The sequence below is a fragment of the Hevea brasiliensis genome, chromosome 11, assembly GCF_030052815.1.
Source record: "Hevea brasiliensis isolate MT/VB/25A 57/8 chromosome 11, ASM3005281v1, whole genome shotgun sequence".
In the NCBI taxonomy this organism is placed as follows: Eukaryota; Viridiplantae; Streptophyta; class Magnoliopsida; order Malpighiales; family Euphorbiaceae; genus Hevea; species Hevea brasiliensis.
Genome location: NC_079503.1, coordinates 98,034,110 through 98,057,286, shown reverse-complemented (window position 1 = coordinate 98,057,286; position 23,177 = coordinate 98,034,110). Strand labels below are relative to the sequence as shown.

The 23,177-nt window shown below is 34.0% G+C and overlaps 3 protein-coding genes and 1 non-coding gene across 4 annotated transcripts; 3 read left to right on the top strand and 1 right to left on the bottom strand.

Moving 5' to 3' along the window:
- The first annotated feature begins 4,241 nt into the window (after positions 1-4,241).
- LOC131170487 (probable F-box protein At4g22030) lies at positions 4,242-5,713 on the top strand. Its single transcript, XM_058129518.1, has one exon. The coding sequence runs from the start codon at positions 4,321-4,323 to the stop codon at positions 5,578-5,580; it is 1,260 nt and encodes a 419-aa protein (XP_057985501.1). The 5' UTR covers positions 4,242-4,320; the 3' UTR covers positions 5,581-5,713.
- Positions 5,714-7,547: 1,834 nt separating this feature from the next.
- LOC131170486 (probable F-box protein At4g22030) lies at positions 7,548-9,092 on the top strand. The gene has a single exon (XM_058129517.1). It carries the CDS (start codon positions 7,604-7,606, stop codon positions 8,876-8,878), a length of 1,275 nt encoding a protein of 424 aa, XP_057985500.1. The 5' UTR covers positions 7,548-7,603; the 3' UTR covers positions 8,879-9,092.
- Positions 9,093-11,076: 1,984 nt separating this feature from the next.
- LOC110655971 (probable inactive receptor kinase At2g26730) lies at positions 11,077-22,944 on the top strand. Its single transcript, XM_058129430.1, has 2 exons — positions 11,077-11,569; positions 22,721-22,944. The coding sequence occupies exons 1-2, from the start codon at positions 11,077-11,079 to the stop codon at positions 22,942-22,944; spliced, it is 717 nt and encodes a 238-aa protein (XP_057985413.1).
- LOC131170875 (small nucleolar RNA R71) lies at positions 13,959-14,065 on the bottom strand. Its single transcript, XR_009141640.1, has one exon. It is a non-coding gene; the product is annotated as a small nucleolar RNA R71 (small nucleolar RNA).
- Positions 22,945-23,177: the final 233 nt, after the last annotated feature.

Here is a 23,177-nt window from a genome sequence, read left to right as displayed (position 1 = left end):
AAAATAAGTTTATAATTGAAAAATGTTTTTAAAATTTTTTTTTTTATATTATTTAACCTTTATTCATTTTTGTTTTCAAATCAGCTTAAGTACATTAAAATTAATACCATTAAAAAAACCATACGAGGTAGCTATTGCATTTACAAACTTGCCATTGATCATATATACATGGATTGAATTTTCCGAAATTAGTGTGACCTATTAATCTGATTCAAATTTAAGACATATGATAAGAACTATTTATTAAATATATGTATCTTACATTTTTATATTTTGAATCGATTTAATATAGATAAGAATTGTTGCTCGTGCAAAATAATTACTACTACTAAACAAGAAAAAGAAAAATAGAAGTAATTAAGGTCTTGGATTTGATAATTTAGCAATAGCAATATCAAATGGGCATAAATTTTAACTCATCTTTTGTAACACCCCAAAATTTTATTATTTATGAGTATTTTTGATATTTTAATTTTATTTAAATTTTAGGAATTTTTTGAGATTTTTCGGATTTTAAAAATCGGGTTCGATTTTCCGAAAATATAAACTTTGATGATTTTTAAAAATTAATTTAAAGACCACGTGGCGAAACAAAAAATATATTTGGAGTCTACGTATTTTTCTGAGTTTTCTGAAATTTTTTCGGAATTTTTGGACCTCGTTTTTGGTCCCGAGGCAGAGTAAAAATTCAAAATTTTGTATCCCGAATCGAACCGGCCGAATCGAACCGGACCGGATCGGACCGGTCGAATCGGACCGGCCTTTTTCCTTCTTCCCTTTTTCTTCCCCGCGCGCGTCGTCCCTCTCCCTTTTCTCTCTCTTTTCTCTCTCCTCCCCACCACGGCCACCACCACCACTTCAGCTGATCAAGGCGTCGCCAGCCAAATACCGGCCGGCCGCCAGCCTCAATGGCCGGCCGCCTAAACGCTCGAAAACGCGCAACGCCGCGCTGCGGCGCTGCCCAGCTTCCCCGGCCAAATCCGGCCGATCCGGCCACCGATTGGACCGGGTCTTGTGTCTAAAATCATCTACTCGACGAGAGCTTTCCATAGACACCAAGAACGCCGAAATCCATCGAGCGGTTTGTCCGATTTTTGCTCGGGAAGATTTTTGCCCATTTCGACTTTTGGGCTAGATTTCTCGAAAACTGTGAATCCCACGAGAAAACCGAGGCTACCAGCACGCTCCACTCGTCGAGAGCTTCGCAACGACATAAATTTCGAATTTTTCCTACACCGTTTTTCGGTGGGTCCCACGGAACTTCGCAGTGTATTTTCGAGCATTAAATGAGCTTAGAAAATTCTGAAAAATTTATGTACTAACCCCCGTGTTATGGGCTTCGTGTAGGTATCCTCGATTCGCGGAAATTCGACAGTTGACCGGTCTGCAAAATTCCGGCGCATGCACTGCACGGAAAAGTCTCCGAATTGGACCGAGGTTTTGGCTAGCCCCCCATTGTCAGACGTCCCGAGCGCGTTTCCGAAGTCGGAATCGGCAAAGGTAAACCCGAACCTTGCTTTTTCGTAATTTTCTAGTGCTTAAATAGGATTAAAAATCCATAAAATATTCGTGGTAGCTTAGAAAATTACGATTCTTTTTGCAATAGCTTAGTAATATTGCTAAGGACCGCGGGGCAAAGTTTTATAATTTTTAGAGCTTGTTTGGGCAGTTTTTGCAAAAATGATCAATAATAAGGACTAAATTGAAATTTTGCGTATTGTGATGGATGACTGATTTGATGGGCCCAGGAGGGGCTGTGTGATATGATTGAACTGTTGATATATGGATTGTGAATATAGAAGTGCGTTTTTAGCCCTTTTGCAGGTTGGGTAGGTCCTAGGTATAGGGGGGACTCTGCTGGATTTTCGGCACGACTTAGGACGTATTGGTCTTTTTCTTTGTTTGTATTGAGTCAAATTTATTAAATGATTGTAATAAAATTGTCAGGTGAGCCGGGACAGCCTTCTTCCTCCGCCCAGCCGCCTCAGTGACCATCGTCATGTCTGTGAGTAAAATATTAATTTTAATTGTAATTTCGATATTATTATTTATTCAGCATGCCCATGCATCACTTATATGCATATATTTATGTAGTTAAACTCTAGGCACGATTTATGTTGCATTCATAACTGTTGATGTGCCATGGATGTTGTTGTGGTAATTTGGAGCAGTGTGCGTGCGCATGCGTGTGATGTGGTGTGGACTATGGATAGGACGGGTAGTCACGGCTTGAGTAATTGGGACCCGATCCTTCGAGGGGTAGTCACGGCTTGAGTAATTACTGGGACCCTCGATTTGGTTATTAAGTGGAAGTCCGAGCTTGAGTAATTCGGGCACCAGTTGGATTAAAGAGAGTCAGATAGGGATCAGCTCCCATATGTTATGATTGATACTACAGGGTGTGTGAGTGCTCCAAATTACCTTTTTGATGTTATGATGTGAAAATGTTGTTTATGTTGCATTTCACTCTACAGGGTGCATTAGTTCAGATAGTTATAGAGATTATAGTTAAGATTGATATTTTACTCTCTGAGTCGAACGCTCACTCCTGTTCAAAAATTTTTACAGGCCACAGGAGGATATTTTATTCTGAGTTAACCTGCTTTTATACTTCGCAGGTTGTTTATCGATATTTGTGTAATTTTATTTACTCCTAGAATTTCCGCATGTGTTAGCAGTATTTATTTGAATTTGGTTTGTAATATTATTATCATGTTGGACCTGTAAACTTAATATTCTATGTCGGTTTGATGGATTGGATGAGGGAGCTGAGCTCCCATTTATTATTATGTTGATGAGAATGTGGAGGGTGAGCTGAGCTCCCCAATTGACTATATATTGTGTTTACAGGTCGGGTGAGTCGAAAACTCCCCGTTGGAAAGTCCATTTTATGGCCGGACTCTGTCTGTTTGTTTTCTTGAAATTGGGCCCAAATGGGCCTTAGAGTTGGGTTAATGAACAGTTAGGCTTACTACGGGCCTCGGGGGCTTTAGGCTGGCCCAGGTCCTAGTGCCGGTCCGGCCCTGAGGTTGGGTCGTGACATCTTTTGAACCATTCAAAGCGAAGAAAAACAAGAAAAGAGGAAAAAGGTATTTACTTCAATTTACACCCCATGTTATAGCTTCAAGACTAACATTAATGTTTCATGGCCAAGAATGCAATGAAAGTGGGTAAAAATTAAAATTAAATAAATATATTTTTTTCTATTTGACATTTTACCTTTTCAATTATTTAATAAAATGTTCTTAGGGATCTCACATCGGTTATGAAATGTACGTGAGTATAAGTTATATAAGAATAAATATTCTGTTAAAATTGTCATAATTTTAATAATGATTCATTTTCGTCACTACCCTGTGTGTATGTGTGTATTATCTCTGATAAAATAAAGACAAAAAGCTGAGAAGAGAGTCGATGTGCGTAAGTCTGAGATAAAAAAATCGAGACAAACCCATCTACCAGTAGGTTGAGTGTGCGTGAGTGTGGATTATATGAGAATTATGACTCTATTAAAATTATCATGGTTTTAATAATAGTCCTTTCCCTCTATTAATTTATACGTGGGCGTATATTCTATCTTTAGATATAATTATCTAATAAAAATAAAGAAGCTTTGATTTCTTGATAAAGAAGCCATAGACTACGTACGTACTAGGAATTCAAAAAATTGCTAAATTCTATAGTTTTATCCAACGCAAGGCAGCCGTAAGGGTTAAGACCATCTCAACTTATGCCCTGTGGGGATCGATAGGAAACAGCAATGAAATGGGAGATTATTATGCATGATGACCTAATTCATTATGTATGAATTTTATTTATTTTATAGTTTATGATTGAAAATATAAAATATTTGATGAAACAAAATTTAATTTGTGATAAATTAGATTAAAGAAAATTCTATTAATTAACAAATCCTACAATTTATTAGGGAGATCTATTAGGCAGGGTTTAAATTAGTATTATATACTAAATTTTTCCTGACTTCTTTCTATAATAAAATTTCTCTACTTAAAAAAAATATATAATACAATCCAATCGAACCCAAGCTTTTGAAAAATTATACCCTGAAACTGATTTAACATGAAAATGAGGAAGGAACGAGTCCAGTCAAATGGGCATAGTCATTAGTCAGCTTGATCAAGCAGCCCATATTTTCAATTTTTCAACCCCCTTCTCTTCTCTTCGCTTATATATTTGGTAGTACGAAACTATCCCATGCTATGAGTTATAAATAGGTTCCCTTTGTGTCTCTCCACCTCCATTATCAGCTACGTACAGAATAAAATTAAAGCACACAAGAAAACTAAAAGAAAACCATTCATGGCTTCCCTACAAACTTCAGGTCTTCTATTCTCTTCCTCATCAAGTACTACTTCTTCAAAAAGAATCAATGCTGCTATTTCTGTCCCTAAACTTCCTAAAATCCGTTTCCCACTACCTAGAAATTCGATTAAGGAAATGATTTTAAGAGGTTCCTTCTCAAACACCGTCCCATTAGAAAAGAATGCCGCTACCACAACAATAGATGAACCTTTCATCAATTCCACTGCTGCTTCTGCTAAGGAAATTTCCCAGCTTTATGCCATCTTAGAGACTGTTGCTGATAGGGCTGAGATGGATAAAAACGTTGGCGAGCAACGTGACAATTGGAATAAACTTCTTTTGAACTCCATTAACATGATCACTCTCACAGCTACAACCATGGCTGGTGTTGCAGCAACTGGAGGGGCAGGAGCTCCTCTTTTGGCATTGAGGCTGTCGTCAACACTCTTGTTCACTGCAGCCACAGGCATGTTATATATAATGAACAAAATACAGCCCTCACAGCTTGCAGAAGAGCAACGTAATGCTACAAAATTGTTTAGGCAGCTTCAGAGCCAAATACAAACGACACTTGCTCTTTATGATCCTGCTGAGTTGGACGTGAAGGATGCAATGGACAATGTATTGGCTCTTGACAAAGCTTACCCACTTCCTTTGCTGGGGAAAATGATTGAAAAGTTTCCTGCAAAATTTGAGCCTGCTGTTTGGTGGCCCAAATCTCATGACTTCCAAAGAAAAAGCAAAAGACCTGGAAAGAATGAATGGAGTGAGGAGCTGGAAGCGGAGATGAGGGAGGTTATTGAAGTGATAAAAGGAAAAGATACAGAAGATTATATGAGGCTAGGAAACTTGGCACTGAAGATAAACAAGATTTTAGCCATCTCAGGTCCATTGCTCACAGGCATTGCAGCTGCTGGGTCTGCATTTGTGGGTAACGGTTCTTGGGCGGCAATAGTTGCAGTGGCTGCAGGTGCATTAGCTACCACAGTTAATACGTTTGAGCATGCTGGCCAGGTTGGTATGGTGGTTGAAATGTATAGAAACTGCGCTGGATTCTTCTCACTTATGGAGGAATCAATCGAGTCTTCATTAGAAGAAACAGATTTTGACAGAAGAGAAGATGGGGAAATGTTTGAAATGAAGATGGCTTTACAGCTTGGAAGAAGCTTATCAGAGCTTAGAGAACTTGCCCAAAATTCTTCATCTTCTCGTATATACGGAATCGAAGTAGATGAATTCGCTAGCAAACTCTTTTGATGTTCATAATTTTTTTGGTCCATGTTTATAATCTAATTAGTTCATTCTTTTTTATGAAAACTTCTTTTTGTATATATCTTCTGAGAGGGAAATGTATTCTATTAATACTCTGGAATCTGTTTATTCTTCATGCCCACAGAAGAGCGTTTCTTGTTTATTCTTAGCTTAGTTCTTGCTCTCAATTAATTTTATACAAATCGTTCACCATTTTGTTATTTAATGTTCTATTGATAATATTTTTCCATGAGTGATCTCTAACTCAATATGTAATTATGATTAAACAGGAAATATAAATCTTAATATAATTTGCAAAATAGAACATTATTAAATATAATATTAATATTACAATAATATTAAAAAATCTAAAATTCTTTAGTATATATTTCTCTTTCAAGAACAATTACGAGTGGCAATATGTATAAGATCACTAGAATCATGAAAATCTCAAAATTATAAAATCTCATTGATTTTTAGCTTAACGATATTATAAAATCTCAAAATTAAATGTAGTTGAATTAAAATAAATTTACTTATTTTACAACATATTTTTTTCAATTTTTTTAATGTTAGAGTCTTAGGAAATTTTTATCAATGAAAATTATTTTGTAGTTAAATTAATGAAAAATACTTTTTCCCTGAAAGAAAAAGTAATTAAGACATTTAATTAATAACCTCCTAATTTAAAAATAAAATCATTATATATTAATAAACTTTAGCTGCTAGAATCATCTTTAGAATTATTCTGAGATCGAGTTATAAAAAAAATCAATATATAAATTTTCAAAAGTTTATAAAATGACAATAAGGGAATAACACAGATGCACATTCGCAATTATAATTAAATTTTTATGGTAATTTCTTTCATATTTAAATATTAATAAAAAATTAAATCTTATAGCTTGTTTCAAATATTTTCACGGCCACATTTATTGTAGGATTTTTTTATTATATATATAAAAATAACCATTAATAATTTTAATATTCTAAAATTCCTCTTTTAATATATATATATTACACTAAAAAATTATTAGATTTAGCAGTAATTAATAATTTTTACTGTTAAATATATAAAATTTACTGTCATAAATTTATTACAGTAATATCTAAATTGTTGCATATTATTACTATAAAATTACTTTCGTAGGTATTTTATTAAAAAAATTGTGATTATTGTAAAAAAAATAATGTTGCATAAAATTTTTAATAATAACAAAGATTGCTGCCATATCTTTTTTATATACTATGTAGCAATAATTATTCATATTTCTGTTTTATATGTTAGTTTTATAAATAACAAAATTAATGCCATTATAAAATTTTTATTGTAAATTCTAACATTTAGTAAAAAAATTATTTTAATAGTATACCATATAAAAATAATAAAGAAATAATGTTTCCATAGTCAAGAACCGAAAAAGGTATAAAAATTATAATAATATCTTTTTGATTATTTATTTTGACGTAAATTAAAGTATGAAATACGAAACCTTAAAAAACTTAGAAATAATTATCAATAATTTATATGGGTCTAATTTGATACAGTTTAATCCATAGGGCTGCCGTGAGGAGACCTCCTCCATCTATATTGGAAGGGAAAGAACTATATATGAAGTGGGAGAGGACATGTAACTTTTGAAGGTATTTGATATATGTATATAGTTTCTCTGAAGTCAAAGGCATTGTTATAATTAATCAGATGTAAAAGTTATTTTAATATTAATAGCTAGAGTGTAGCAGCGTGTAATTAATATTAAGGCTCCCAAGCCTTAGCTTTCTTGGGAGAATATATAATTTTGAACTGGAAAATTATGAAGGAATGAGTCCAGTCAACTCAATCGGGCAGTCCATATTTCCAACCATGACCGTTTCTCTTCAGTTATGTTCGATATACTACCCCATATTATAAATAGGTTCTTGGGGTCTCTCCATTTTCATCCATCATCAGTTCATCACCTAACCAGAACATCAAAGAAAGAAACCAGGGAGATAACTAAAGAATTTACGCTCCATATCCATCGTATGCATGGCTTCTTTGCAAGCTTCAAATCTCCTCTCGTCCTCCTCCTCAAGGGCATCATCTTCATCAAAAAGAATAAATGCTGCAATTTCTGCCCCTAAGCTTCCAAGAATCCGTTTCCCAGTTCCAAAAACACCATCAACAAACTTGGTTGAGGATCTGATTTTAAGAAATGGGTACACAAACACAATCGCTATAGAGAAAAGTACTGTGACCCTTCCCAGAATAGATAAGGAATCTTCTGTCAATTCCTCAACATCTAAAGCAACAGCCAAGCTTTATGCGATCTTAGAGGCTGTAGCTGATAGAGTGGAGATGCATCAGAATGTGGGTGAGCAACGTGACAATTGGAACAAACTTCTTTTGAATTCCATTAACATGATCACTCTCACAGCTACAACCATGGCTGGTATTGCAGCAACTGGTGGGGCAGGAGCTCCTCTTTTGGCTTTGAAGCTATCGTCAACACTCTTGTTTACTGCAGCTACAGGGATGTTATTTATAATGAACAAAATACAGCCCTCACAGCTTGCAGAAGAGCAACGTAATGCTACGAAATTGTTTAGGCAGCTTCAGAGACAAATACAAACTATCCTTGCTCTTCATGATCCTACTGAGTTGGACGTGAGGAATGCAATGGACAAGGTATTGGCTCTTGACAAAGCTTACCCACTTCCTTTGCTGGGGAAAATGATTGAGAAGTTTCCTGCAAAATTTGAGCCTGCACTTTGGTGGCCCAAACCTCATGACTTCCAAAGAAAAAGCAAAAGACCTGGAAAGAATAGGTGGAGTGAGGAGCTGGAAATGGAGATGAGGGAGGTTATTGAAGTGATAAAAGGAAAAGATACGGAAGATTATATGAGGCTAGGAAATTTGGTATTGAAGATAAACAAGATTTTAGCCATCTCAGGTCCATTGCTCACTGGCATTGCAGCTGCTGGGTCTGCATTTGTGGGTAACGGTTCTTGGGCGGCAATAGTTGCAGTGGCTGCAGGTGCAATAGCTACCACAGTTAATACGTTAGAGCATGCTGGCCAGGTTGGCATGGTGGTTGAAATGTATAGAAACTGCGCTGGATTCTTCTCACTTATGGAGGAATCAATCGAGTCTTCATTAGAAGAAACAGATTTTGACAGAAGAGAAGATGGACAAATGTTTGAAATGAAGATGGCTTTACAGCTTGGAAGAAGCTTATCAGAGCTTAGAGATCTTGCCCAAAAATCTTCATCTTCTCGTATAGATGGAGTCGAAGTAGATGAATTCGCTAGCAAAATCTTTTGATATTTATAATTTTTTTTTGTCCATATTTCTAATCCCGTTAGTTCATTCTTTTTTGTGAAAAAACTCTTTTTGTATACAGAGGGAAATGTATTCAATACTCAAGAATCTGTTTATTATTCATGCTCAAAAGAGATCGTTTCTTGAGGTTCTATTGATAATTGTTTTCCATGTGTGATCTCTAACTCATAATATGTAATCATGATTAAACAGGAAATATAAATCTTAATACAATTTGCAAAGTAGAACATGATTTAAATATGATATTAATATTACAAATAAAAAATCTAAAATTTTTTGGTAAACAACTGAGTGACACAATATGCATGCAATTAATAGATAGCTGTTTTTAATTTTTTCTAAATTATTATTTTTTTAAAAATATTTTATACTTATAAGTATCAAATCACCAATATACCTCCAATATTTTTTTAAAATTTTAAGGAGCTAATGGCCTTCTGGCCCAAGCGTGGCTCTATCCCTGTGATTAATGGATGGCGGCGAATCCAATTCCTTAACAAAGCCTATTTGCTTCCCTAAGAATATGTTGGACAACGTTTGAAGAGCTAAAAGATTATTAGCAATAGAACTGAGAGATGAAGCAAGGCACCAAGTTTACCCAAAGACAACAATTTGGATGTAAGTGCGGCGAAATAACCAACAGATCAAGAACCTTTTGAACTAAAAACATGAAAATCTACTCACTTGTTTCTCACCATTGATTTTTAACTTAGTGATATTAAAATGACATTTAAAATTATAAAATCTCGAATTTAAATTTCAATCAGAATCGAATAAAAAAAAATTTACTTGTAGTACAGTATGTTTTTATATTTTTTTAAAGTTAGAGTCCTAGGAAATTTTGATTAATAAAAATTATTTTTTGGGTAAATTATAAAAGAGCTTTTTTCTTTAATTAAGATATTTTAAAAATAAAAATCACTATATAGAAATTTTCACTAGCGACAATTATATTAACTTTTTATATGGTAATTTTCTTTCATATTTAAATATAAATTTTAAAAAAATTAAATCTTATAGGTTGGTTCAAATTTTTCCACGGCCACATTTATTGAAGGAGTTTTTTTCTATAAAAAAATTAACCATTAATTTTTTTAATATTACTAAATTAATTATTAATAGAATTCATTATTTTAAAATATATTAAATATATAAAGAATTAATGTTTCGATAATCAAGAATAAAAAAACCTTATAATTCCTTATAGAAATAATTATCAAGAATTTATATGGGTCCATACTAAAAATTTAAAATTTCTAATTTGCTACAGTTTAATCCATAGGGCTGCCGTGAGACCACCTCCATTTATATTGGAAGGGAAAGAACTACGAAGTGGGAAAGGGCATGTAACTTTGAAGGATATATATATATATATATATATATTATTATAAGCTCTTTAAAATTTATTAAAATTTATTAGTTGATTTTTAAAATTCATAAAAATAATTAAAATATTCCTATTAATTTAAAATAGGATAAATATAGTCCTTCTGTTACTATTCCGCGAAGAAAATCATTAGTTAAACGAGAGAGGATTTGGTCAAAAGAGAGAAACACATGAAATGTCCAAAAGAAATACCCCTAATAGCTAACAACCAGCTAAAGGGGAAACGAATCAACCAAAGGGAAGCTGCAAAAAACAGAGAATGAAGCGCAGAAGGTATCTCATTCTTCTATAACTCCGAATGAATCAAATTAAATGGTTGGGCAGTAGCCTCATATTAACTTGCCAGTAACTATACAGTTAATTAAATCCTATCCTATATATTATTTACGGTTATATAATGTATTCTTAATAAAAAATAATTAAGAGTCATGGTGAGGAAGGCTTTGTGGATTGGATTTCACATGTGGGATATTCCATTTCCATTGTTAACCATTTTATTTTTTATTTATTATGTAAAAAAAAAAAGATATATTTAAAATTGAGATACAACTAAAGCTCAAATACAGCCTGGAGTAGTAATTCAAGCTGCAGGCCCCTAATTTGAAATTATTGTTTGAGTCCTTCTTGGCTTATTAATTTTTGGTCAAGTCCTCTCAGGCAAGTACATCCACTATATTACAAAAATTCTCCTAGTAAGTTCAGTCAATCAACAACCAAAAAATAAAACTCACCCTATAAAAAGGATACCAGATTATACTTGCTATACCACAGAATTCAATTTATATAGCCAAAGATGGATCGAATTCCTTCCAAGGTGCTCCTCATTGTCATCTTTCTAATTATCTTTCCCATGTCAAATTCAGTAGAAGAAAATGTGAAGCAGGCGCTAGCGCAGTTCATGGCTAACCTTTCACCAGGAAATGGCCAAAATAACCAGAACTGGAGTTGGAACTTGACTTCAGACCCCTGCAACGATGAATGGGTGGGTGTGTCCTGTGACTCGCAGTCGCAAACCGTGTACAATTTCACTGGAACTCTTGATGCTTCTTCTTTATGCATGGTGAAGTCTCTTGCAGTCTTGAGCCTCATATCAAACAACATTGTTGGCATTATACCAGAAGAGATTGGAAATTGCACAAGCCTAACTCACTTGTACATAAGAAAGAACAAATTCGTGGGTGTCATTCCTGACGCTCTTTCCCAATTGAGTAACTTGGAAAGGCTCGATATATCAAACAATCACTTCTCTGGTGTGATTTCTACCATGTCTAGAATTTCAGGCCTGGTATCCTGATGCATGCATTTTAGATCATCATTTAGGAGTAATTTTTGCACATAATTTACCCTTATTCATAGCTATTATTTTAGATATTAGTATATATTTAGTCAATTTTACAATTTTCACATTTCTTAGTTTAATTTTTGGAATTTATTTGTTTTGTAGGTTAAATCTGGAGAAATTTGATGTATTTTGATCAGAGTAGCCATTTGGAGGAGATTAAAATCGAATTGCAAAAATTTTGAAGTTGAGAAAAAAAAAAAAAAAAAAATGGCCGAGAGCGACACAACCTGCAGCACAACCGAATTAGCTCATGTCGCAGGTTGTGTCGATCGTCAGATATTCACGCCGAGAGCGACACAACCCGCGACACAACTGACTCGGCTTATGTCGTTTTTACTGGAAAATTTTTGACGTGGCATTTCCGTTACTCCAGCCTTTTTACCTCACTTTCTCTGGATCCTTCCCCCTTTTACCCATTCTAGAACAGTCCCCTTGCCTATATAAAGTGCCCTTTATCACTTTCTTTCCATAGAGAGCAAGGGAGGCATTTTTAGAAAGATAGAAAGAGGGAAAGGGAGGAGCATCTTCTGCATCTTTTTCCAGCAGCTGCAGATCACGTTTTCTGCACTTTTGTGCAGCAGAATCTGCTGCAAATTTGCTGGGTTTTTCTACCCCTTTTAGCTTACATTTCCATTATTTCTTCATTTCTTCATTTGGGTTTGTCTTTAAACAATGATTTGTGAGTAGTTTATTGAGATTCTAGAGATGGGTTTGTAAATATTGATTTGTTTTGTGGTTTTGAACTGATTTAGCCATTTAAATGAAGATTGTTATATTTTGATTTATTGCTTGTGTGCTTATTTCCTTGCTTGATGAATGGGCCCTCATTAAGTTAAGTTTTAATCCTTAATAGATGGACTGAAAAGTGAATATTGGGGATGGATAATCTTGCAATAAACTTTATTTTCTTGGTGTTAGAAATAAGCTAAGAAGATTAAGGGGAACTTTCCAAAAATCAATTAGAGCATTAATTGGGTTTTTGTTAGATTTGAAATACCGTGAAAACAGGGTTTGATTTAATGAAAACCAATTTTGAGATGCTTGAAAAAGGTTTCAAAAATTTAAGAATTGATTTCCCTCAAAATTGCAATTCTCATGTGTTTGGCTAAATTAGGGAAAAATCACATGCAAACAATATTGAAAATCCAATCTCTAGAATCAATTTATTTTTCATTGAAATTAGATATAAATTCTCCAAACCTCATAAATAGCAATTTCAATTTAAATCCAATTTAAATTTAATTCCAATTTAAATCCAATATCTAGAATTACTTTATTTTTTTTAGATTTAATTCTTCTTAATTTCATAAATAGAAATTCCAAATTAATTTTTGGTAATCTAGTTTAATTAATTTTAGTTAATTGATTGATCTAGTTTTAATTCCTCAAATACCAATTTTAATTCCAAATTTCATTTTACATCTTTAATTTTTGTCTTAATTTTAATTTTTAGATTTTATTTTTAATATCTTTTAATTTTTGTCATTCTAATTAGCTTATACTTTTATTTCCAATTTAAGCACAATTCCCTGTGGGATCGATATCATTTTTTTAAAACTATACTACTGTGACCCGTGCACTTGCGGACACACCGTATCAAGTTTTTGGCGCCGTTGCCGGGGAATTGTTTGTTTTTAAGTTGGATTTTAATTGTTTTAAGCTAATTAGAATTTTTATTTTCTTTTATTTTCACTATTGTTCCTTGTGTTTTTCAGGTACTTTTCTTGTTTATGAGACGATCGAAAAGCACAAGTGATACTGAATTGTTGTTCAATCCTGAAATTGAAAAATTCTGTCGAGCCAACAAAAAGGAATACAAAAAAAGAAAAGAAGCAGAAAAAGAAGAACAACAAATATTTGAGCAAGAGGAGACAATCGAAAATATGGAGAATCAAAATAGAGCTATTGGTGGAGATAATGGAGGAAACGAGCAAAACGGTCAAAATGCTGTTGTTAATCAAAATGATCCTCAAAGAAGATCCATGTTAGACTATGCTTTTCCTAGATGTACTGATGTGAGAGATAACAGACCTATTATTGGAGCTAATCAATTTGAATTAAAAACTGGTCTTATTCAAATGGTTCAGAATTCACAATTTGGAGGTAGCCCACTTGAAAATCCTCATTCTCATTTGAAGAAATTTTTGATGATATGTGGTACACAAAGACAACCTGGAGTTTCTGATGAAGTTATTCGGCTCACCTTATTTCCATTCTCTCTTCGGGATTCAGCATTGGAGTGGTATGATTCACTTCCACAAGCTATTATAGCTACTTGGGAGCAGCTATCTCAAGCTTTTCTATCTCAATTTTTCCCACCTGGGAAAACTACTCATTTGAGGAATTTGATGGTAGCTTTTAAACCAAGAGATGATGAAACTTTGTATGAATCCTGGATGAGATTTAAGGAGCTTGAAAGGCAATGTCCTCATCATGAAATACCCAAATGGATGATTGTTCAGAATTTCTACACAAGAGTTACTCAAGCAATAAGAAAAACAATTGATTCACAAGCAGGAGGAGATTTCATGAGAATGACAAGTGAAGAATGCTATGATCTATTAGAGAAGATTGCTCATAATACCCATTTATGGGGAAATCCTAGAGCACTTGAGCCAAAGAAAGCTGGGATCTATGAACTTGACTCAATTAATCGCATGAATGCAAAATTTGATCGATTGACTCGGCTTCTTAGTGATTTTTGCACAAAGGCAACAACCTCAACTCCTACAACTATGCAACAAGTTGCCTTCACAAATGGAACTCAAAGTTGTGGAGTTGATTATTCTTCTTATGGTGATGATTATTTGCAAGAGCAAGCTGCTTATGCAGGAGGTTATCAACAAAAACCTATGGGAAATTCTTATTCTAATATGAACAACTCAACATGGAGACCACAAGCAACTTTTGCTCAACAAGGCCAAAGCTCAAATTATGCTCATAACCAGCAGTTTATGCAGCAAAATAGGCCTCAATTTCAGCCTCAATTTCAGCCCACAAGGCAGCCACCACCTGGATATCAAGCAAGAGCACAACAATCCCTTCCATCCCATGAACCGAAGCCATCTTTGGAGAACATGATGGAGAAATTTTTTGCTGTACAAAGCAAGATGAATAGCAAATTGGAGGAAGAAATGCAACACATGAGACAAACCATGGATCAATTACAAGTCCACAACCGCATGTTGGAGACTCAATTGGCGCAACAAGCAAGCTCATCAGGAAGCAATTCCTATGGGAAACTACCTAGCCAACCACAAAACCCTCATGAACAATGTAAGGCTGTAACCTTGAGAAGTGGTAAAAAAGTTGGTCAAGAGAGTGAAAACAAGAGAGAAGAAAAAGAGAGCACAAAAGAAGAAAATTCAGTTGAGAACAAGAAAAATGAAAAAGAAGAAGAAAGCAAAAGTGAGCAAGATGAGGGAGAGAAACCATACATCCCACCTGAACCTTACAAACCCACCCTTCCCTACCCTCAAAGATTCATTAAGCACAAGCTAGACAAACAATTTGGCAAGTTCCTTGAAGTGCTAAAGAAATTGTATATCAATGTGCCATTCACTGAGGCACTATCCCAAATGCCAAGTTATGCCAAGTTTTTGAAGGAGATTCTTTCCAACAAGAGAAGACTAGAAGATTATGACACCATCAATTTGGGAGAGCAATGCAGTGCTATAATTCAGAAAAAGTTACCTCCCAAACTCAAAGATCCGGGTGTGTTTTCCATCCCTTGTCATATTGGTGATAATTGTGTGGCAAATGCTTTATGTGACCTTGGAGCTAGCGTCAGCCTAATGCCTCTTTCAATATATGAGAAGTTGAATATGGGAGAGTTGAAGCCCACAAACATGTATCTTTCATTGGCTGACCGTTCAATTAAGTATCCGGAAGGCATTCTTGAAAATGTGCCTATCAAGGTTGGGAAATTCTACATTCCGGTGGATTTTGTCATTTTAGATATGGAAGAAGACACAAAAGTTCCTATCTTATTGGGAAGACCCTTCTTGGCAACAGCTGGTGCATTAATTGATGTAAAGGGTGAGCAATTGACACTTAGAGTGGGAGATGATCAAATGATATTCAACATCAATCCTGCCATGAAAAGGAAACATGAAGAAGTTGAGTCTTGTTTGCGGGTAGACATTATTGATGAGATTGTTCAAGAGCATTTCAGAAAAAGCTACCCACAAGACCCACTTGAAAATTGCTTAGTCCATGGTGGGAGCATTGATGATGATAATCACAACATGGCTATTTTTGCGCAATACTTGGAAAGCTCTCCACCACATCCTGAAGCCACAATTTTTCAACTTGAAGGAGTACAAAATCTGGAGATCAAACCACCATCATTAAAGGTAGAGGATGCCCCAAAGGTAGATCTTAAACCTCTTCCTTCCAACCTCAGGTATGCTTTTCTTGGACCAAATGAAACATATCCTGTTATAATTAATGCATCATTGACTAATATTGAGATTGACAAATTGTTGAGAGTTTTGAGAGAATATAGAAGAGTTTTGGGTTATGCAATTGATGATATAAAGGGAATTAGTCCAACAGTTTGTATGCATAGGATTTTCCTAGAGCCAAATAGTAAACCTTCCATTGAACACCAAAGAAGATTGAATCCTACAATGAAGGATGTTGTGAAAAAGGAAATCCTAAAATTACTAGCTGCTGGAATTATTTACCCTATTTCTGACAGTGAGTGGGTTAGTCCTGTGCATGTTGTACCAAAAAAAGGTGGGGTGACAGTTGTTAAAAATGAGAATAATGAATTAATACCCACTAGAACTGTTACAGGTTGGAGAATGTGCATAGACTATAGGAAGTTGAACAATGCTACAAGAAAAGACCATTTTCCCCTTCCTTTTATGGATCAAATGTTAGAGAGATTAGCCAAGCATTCATTCTTTTGTTACTTAGATGGATATTCTGGTTTCTTTCAAATTCCAATACATCCTGATGATCAAGAGAAAACTACCTTTACCTGTCCCTATGGCACCTTTGCCTATCGAAGGATGCCATTCGGATTGTGTAATGCGCCTGGCACATTTCAAAGGTGCATGATGGCCATTTTTTCTGATTTTATTGAAGAAATTATGGAGGTCTTCATGGATGACTTTTCAGTATATGGCACTAATTTTGATTCATGCTTGACTAATTTGTCTAAAATTTTGCAGAGGTGTGCTGATAATGATTTGGTGTTGAATTGGGAGAAATGCCACTTTATGGTCCAAGAGGGGATCGTTTTAGGGCATTTGATCTCAAATAGGGGAATTGAAGTGGATAGAGCTAAAATAGAAATTATTGAAAAAATGCCCCCTCCAACCATCACAAAGGAGTGCGGAGTTTCCTTGGACATGCTGGGTTTTACCGGCGATTTATTCAGGATTTTTCTAAACTTGCTAAACCCTTAACAAATCTTTTGAATCATGATGTTAAATTTGATTTTAATCAAGATTGTATGGTTGCTTTTTGCAGGTTGAAGACGGCCTTAACAACGACTCCTATCATGCAACCCCAGTTGGACTTTGCCATTCAAATCATGTGTGATGCAAGCGAGTTTGTTGTTGGAGCTGTCCTTGGCCAGCAAAAAGATAGAAAACCTTATGCCATTTACTATGCAAGCCGAACCCTTGATGAAGCTCAAGTTAATTATGCCACAACTGAAAAGGAGTTCCTTGCGGTAGTATTTGCACTCAATAAATTCCGTTCTTATTTGGTCAACTCAAAGGTAATAGTTTTCACTGATCATGCAGCAATAAAGTATTTAATGAGCAAGAAAGAAGCTAAATCTAGGTTGATTAGATGGATATTGTTACTTCAAGAATTTGATTTGGAAATAAGAGATAAAAAGGGTGTTGAGAATGTGGTGGCTGATCACCTTTCTAGGATGAAAACTGAAAATAAAGATGATGAAATTGTGCCAATTGATGAATTTTTCATGAATGAGCAGTTGTATGTGTTGAATTCTGCACTTCCATGGTTTGCTGATATTGTGAATTTCTTGTCTTGTGGTGTCTTGCCACCTGATTTGTCTTGGCAGCAAAAGAAAAGATTCTTGCATGATGTTAAATTTTATTCTTGGGAAGAACCTCTTTTGTTTAGAAGATGTAATGATGGAATAATTAGGAGATGTATACCAGAGGAAGAAATTCATGATGTTATTTACCATTGTCATTCCTCTGAATATGGTGGTCATTTTAGTGTCTCAAAAACTGTTGAAAAAGTCTTGACATCAGGTTTCTATTGGCCTAAAATGTTTAAACATGTGAGAGACTTTGTAAGCAAATGTGATAGGTGCCAAAGAGTAGGCAACATTTCCAAGAGGGATGAGATGCCCCAACAGTCCATATTAGAAGTCGAATTATTTGATGTGTGGGGAATTGATTTCATGGGGCCATTTCCATCTTCTTATGGAAATAAATATATCTTGGTAGGGGTGGACTATGTATCTAAATGGGTAGAAGCTATTGCTACACCTACCAACGATGCAAAAGTTGTGGTGAAATTTCTGAAAAAATTTGTTTTGACAAGGTTTGGTGCCCCACGTGCCATAATTAGTGACGGTGGTAGCCATTTTTGCAACCACCAATTTGAAAAATTGATGAGAAAATATGGGGTAAAACATAGGATTGCCACACCATATCACCCTCAAACAAATGGCCAAGTAGAAATCACAAATAGAGAAATCAAGCAAATCTTGGAGAAAACTGTCAATAAGTCCAGAAAAGATTGGTCCCTTAAATTAGATGACACTCTTTGGGCATATAGAACAGCATTTAAAACCCCCATAGGAACTACACCTTATAGGTTAGTTTTTGGGAAATCATGCCATTTGCCCGTAGAGTTAGAACATAAAGCTTATTGGGCCATAAGAGCAATCAATTTTGATTTACAAGCTGCTGGACACAAAAGACTTTTGCAACTTGATGAGTTAGAAGAATTGAGACTTGATGCTTATGAAAATGCTAGGATCTATAAAGAAAGAACAAAAAAATGGCATGATAAGCATATCAAGAAAAAGGACTTTAAAGAAGGAGATTTGGTTCTCTTATTCAATTCAAGGTTGAAATTTTTTCCAGGAAAATTAAAATCAAGGTGGTCCGGTCCATTTAAAATTATGAAAGTTTTACCTCATGGTGCTGTGGAAATTTTTGGTGAAAAATCTGGTAATTTCAAGGTAAATGGACAAAGATTGAGGCACTATTCAGTTGGTGAGCCAATCGAGAAGATAGCAACTTGCTATCTCTCTCATTCTCCATAACATCTTGAGTGAGTATGGTCAAGCTAAAGACCTAAACTTAGCATTTTTGTGCATAACTCCCAATTTTTCTTTCATTTGTTTTAAGTTTTTTTTTCTATACTCCTTATTCAGAGTTTAACATTGTTCTAATTTCCTTGTGCAGATGGGATGCAATGCATTGCAAGCAAATGAGCATAAAAAAAAAATAATAATAATAAAAAAAAAAAGATTTCATGTCTTTATTTTCGTTGCTTAATTAATTCGTATTTTGAACTTGTTTAGTTAATATTTTGCTTGTGTTGTTTTTTTTAGTTCCTCATAAAATACATTTTTCTTTTATATCTCTAGTACATTGCTCACTTGCTTTTATGTGCTACTTCGGATTTACACTTGATGGTTACATTTTTGAGCTTAACTCCCTATTTCAACTTTTTGAGTTTAATTGATTTAATGGCTTCCATTGCACTGTTTCTTTTGCAATGAGTGCAGCAGCTGTCCAAATTTTACTTAATTAAATTGGCTGCACTTCAATGAGGTAACAATTCTCATCTCAGCTTGTGTCACTTTCAACACAAGTTGTGCTATCGCTTATGCAGCAGGGTAATAATTCTTTATGCACATATGAGCTACCCATTTCTTTATGCACATAATTATCCCATTCCTTGCACTATTTTAACATTGAGGACAATGTTCATTCTGAGTATGGGGGAGAGGGTAAATTTTTTGCAAAAATTATTTTTCCTTTTCATTTGCATATAGTGACATACTCATTCATTACTTCATACTTGTACATATTCACATACATACACTTGCATATAGCTTCATACACTTAGTTATGCATATTTAGTTGCATATAGGTTGACTTGACATTTACACTCATGCATTTCATTTAAAATTTTTGGATTTTTAAACCAGTCTTTGAATTCCATAAGCCACTTATTCAAGCAAACCAACTTGCCTTTAGATGGTTAGTGGAATGAAAGTTCCAGCTGGGTACAAAGTCTTAAGCATTATTCTTTCTCTTACTTAATAGCTGAAAATTAATATATTAATCTAGGTATGCAGTGCTAGTTAGTTATTTTGAGTTTTGAGTGTCTGGATAAGCCTTTAAGGAAGAAAATGGTCCTTGTCGTCTCACCATTCCTAGAACAAGCATCTTAGATCTTTCAAAGCGAAATTTTTAACTTGCATTTGATAAGAATATGATTTAGGCATTTCTTCATATTTTAAACCTCACATTTAGCCTTAACCTACCTTAATTTCATTTTAACCCTTGCAAACCCCCTTGAACCTTAAATCCCTAATTTCTTTGGAACCCAAATCATTTACCTAGCCATTAAACCTAAACACTACCACCTATTATGAGAATAATATTTTAGCAATTAAGTGCATAAAAAAAAAAAAAAAAAAAAACTTGGAGGATTGAAACATCTTGAAAAGTGCTAGAGTAATTGTGAAAAGTTGATAAAAAAAAAAATAAATAGTCACAAAAATATCCCAAAGGTAATTTTGGGTGTGACGTGAAATAGGGACACATACAAAATAAAAAAATATATTATAAAAGTAGTCCCTTTATTGTGTTAGCACTTAAGATTCATTGTGAATTTCTTTCCTCTTGATAAAAAAAAAAATTAGTATTATAAAAAATAAAAAAAATAAAAAAAAATATTTGAAAAAAAAAAAAAAAAAAAAAAAGGATGCACTTTGAGTTTCATGATTAATATTATTCTCATATTTTGTTTACCTCATTCCCTTTCTTTGTTAACCACAATCTTACCCTATTAGACCCCATTACAACCCTTAAAAAGACCTAATGATTCTTTGAAAAATGCTTGTTACATTAGTAGAGTTAGATCTTTTATGCTTGCATATGGGTTTGGCAATATAATCTTCCATACATTACTCACCATCTATTTGAGACACATTGGCTATCTATTTCATTTAGGTTTGTTTTGGCACAATTGACTCTTGTAGTTGGTTGGTATTTGTTGCTTGGGTTGATTGGTTAATTCTTAGCTATTCTGTAATAGTTGAGAGTGCTTGCTTCATTCTTTGTGCTTTTGCTGGTGGGAATTTGGAATGTTGGTGGCTAGAGGTAAGTTGGTAGTTTGGATTTGTGATTTTTTGTGTTTTCAAAGACTGATTCTATTCCCTTCCAAATGAGTTTTAATGAAATTTTGCTTGAGGACAAGCAAGAGTTTGAGTATGGGGGAATTTGATGCATGCATTTTAGATCATCATTTAGGAGTAATTTTTGCACATAATTTACCCTTATTCATAGCTATTATTTTAGATATTAGTATATATTTAGTCAATTTTACAATTTTCACATTTCTTAGTTTAATTTTTGGAATTTATTTGTTTTGTAGGTTAAATCTGGAGAAATTTGATGTATTTTGATCAGAGTAGCCATTTGGAGGAGATTAAAATCAAATTGCAAAAATTTTTACTTACTAAAAAAAAAAAAAAAAAAAGGGCCGAGGCGACACAACCTGCAAAGACAAGATTAGCTCATGTCGCAGTTGTGTCGATCGTCGATATTCACGCCGAGAGCGACACAACCCACGACACAACCGGCTGCTTATGTCGTTTCTTGGAAAATTTTTGACGTGGTATTTCCGTTACTCCACCTTTTACCTCACTTTCTCTGGATCCTTCCCCTTTTACCCATTCTAGAACAGTCCCTTGCCTATATAAAGTGCCCTTTATCACTTTCTTTCCATAGAGAGCAAGGGAGGCATTTTTAGGAAGATAGAAAGAGGGAAAGGGAGGAGCATCTTCTGCATCTTTTCCAAAGTTTGCAGATCACGTTTTACGCACTTTTGTGCAGTGAATCTCTGCAAATTTCTTTGAGTTTTTCTACCCTTTTAGCTTACATTTCCATTATTTCTTCATTTCTTCATTTGGGTTTGTCTTTAAACAATGATTTGTGAGTAGTTTATTGAGATTCTAGAGATGGGTTTGTAAATATTGATTTGTTTTGTGGTTTTGAACTGATTTAGCCATTTAAATGAAGATTGTTATATTTTGATTTATTGCTTGTGTGCTTATTTCCTTGCTTGATGAATGGGCCCTCATTAAGTTAAGTTTTAATCCTTAATAGATGGACTGAAAAGTGAATATTGGGGATGGATAATCTTGCAATAAACTTTATTTTCTTGGTGTTAGAAATAAGCTAAGAAGATTAAGGGTAACTTTCCAAAAATCAATTAGAGCATTAATTGGGTTTTTGTTAGATTTGAAATACCGTGAAAACAGGGTTTGATTTAATGAAAACCAATTTTGAGATGCTTGAAAAAGGTTTCAAAAATTTAAGAATTGATTTCCCTCAAAATTGCAATTCTCATGTGTTTGGCTAAATTAGGGAAAAATCACATGCAAACAATATTGAAAATCCAATCTCTAGAATCAATTTATTTTTCATTGAAATTAGATATAAATTCTCCAAACCTCATAAATAGCAATTTCAATTTAAATCCAATTTAAATTTAATTCCAATTTAAATCCAATATCTAGAATTACTTTATTTTTTTTAGATTTAATTCTTCTTAATTTCATAAATAGAAATTCCAAATTAATTTTTGGTAATCTAGTTTAATTAATTTTAGTTAATTGATTGATCTAGTTTTAATTCCTCAAATACCAATTTTAATTCCAAATTTCATTTTACATCTTTAATTTTTGTCTTAATTTTAATTTTTAGATTTTATTTTTAATATCTTTTAATTTTTGTCATTCTAATTAGCTTATACTTTTATTTCCAATTTAAGCACAATTCCCTGTGGGATCGATATCATTTTTTTAAAACTATACTACTGTGACCCGTGCACTTGCGGACACACCGTATCATATCCTTCCTTGCTCAGGACAATCACCTTTCTGGGGAAATACCAGAATTTGATTTCGTCAATCTTCAGCAATTCAATGTCTCTAACAACAATTTCATCGGTCAAATTCCTGATGTCCAAGGTAGGTTTGATGCAGACAGCTTTTCTGGTAATCCTGGACTATGTGGAAAACCATTACTAAACACATGCCCACCTTTAGCTGCACCCCCATTTGCAGAACCATGAAAAAAAATCTTAGTTTTTCTAAACACACTGCCTTCGCCATTATGTTAATTAGCCTGTTCAATTGCTCTGAAATAATGTACTTCCATCCATTGCAGGGAGAGGTTTTCTTTCATTTTAGAAGATTAAGAGCCCTTTTATCCACAATAAATTAGCTAAATTATTGATATTATCAATATGAACAATACATATTAGTGCTTAGTGCAGAATTGCAGTGAGTAATTACAGACAAAATT

Coding starts and splice junctions, on each gene's coding strand:
- LOC131170487 (XM_058129518.1), top strand. CDS start 4,321: ATGGCTTCCCTACAAACTTCAGGTCTTCTATTCTCTTCCTCATCAAGT.
- LOC131170486 (XM_058129517.1), top strand. CDS start 7,604: ATGGCTTCTTTGCAAGCTTCAAATCTCCTCTCGTCCTCCTCCTCAAGG.
- LOC110655971 (XM_058129430.1), top strand. CDS start 11,077: ATGGATCGAATTCCTTCCAAGGTGCTCCTCATTGTCATCTTTCTAATT. Junction 11,570..22,720: donor GTCTAGAATTTCAGGCCTGG/TATCCTGATGCA, acceptor CACACCGTATCA/TATCCTTCCTTGCTCAGGAC.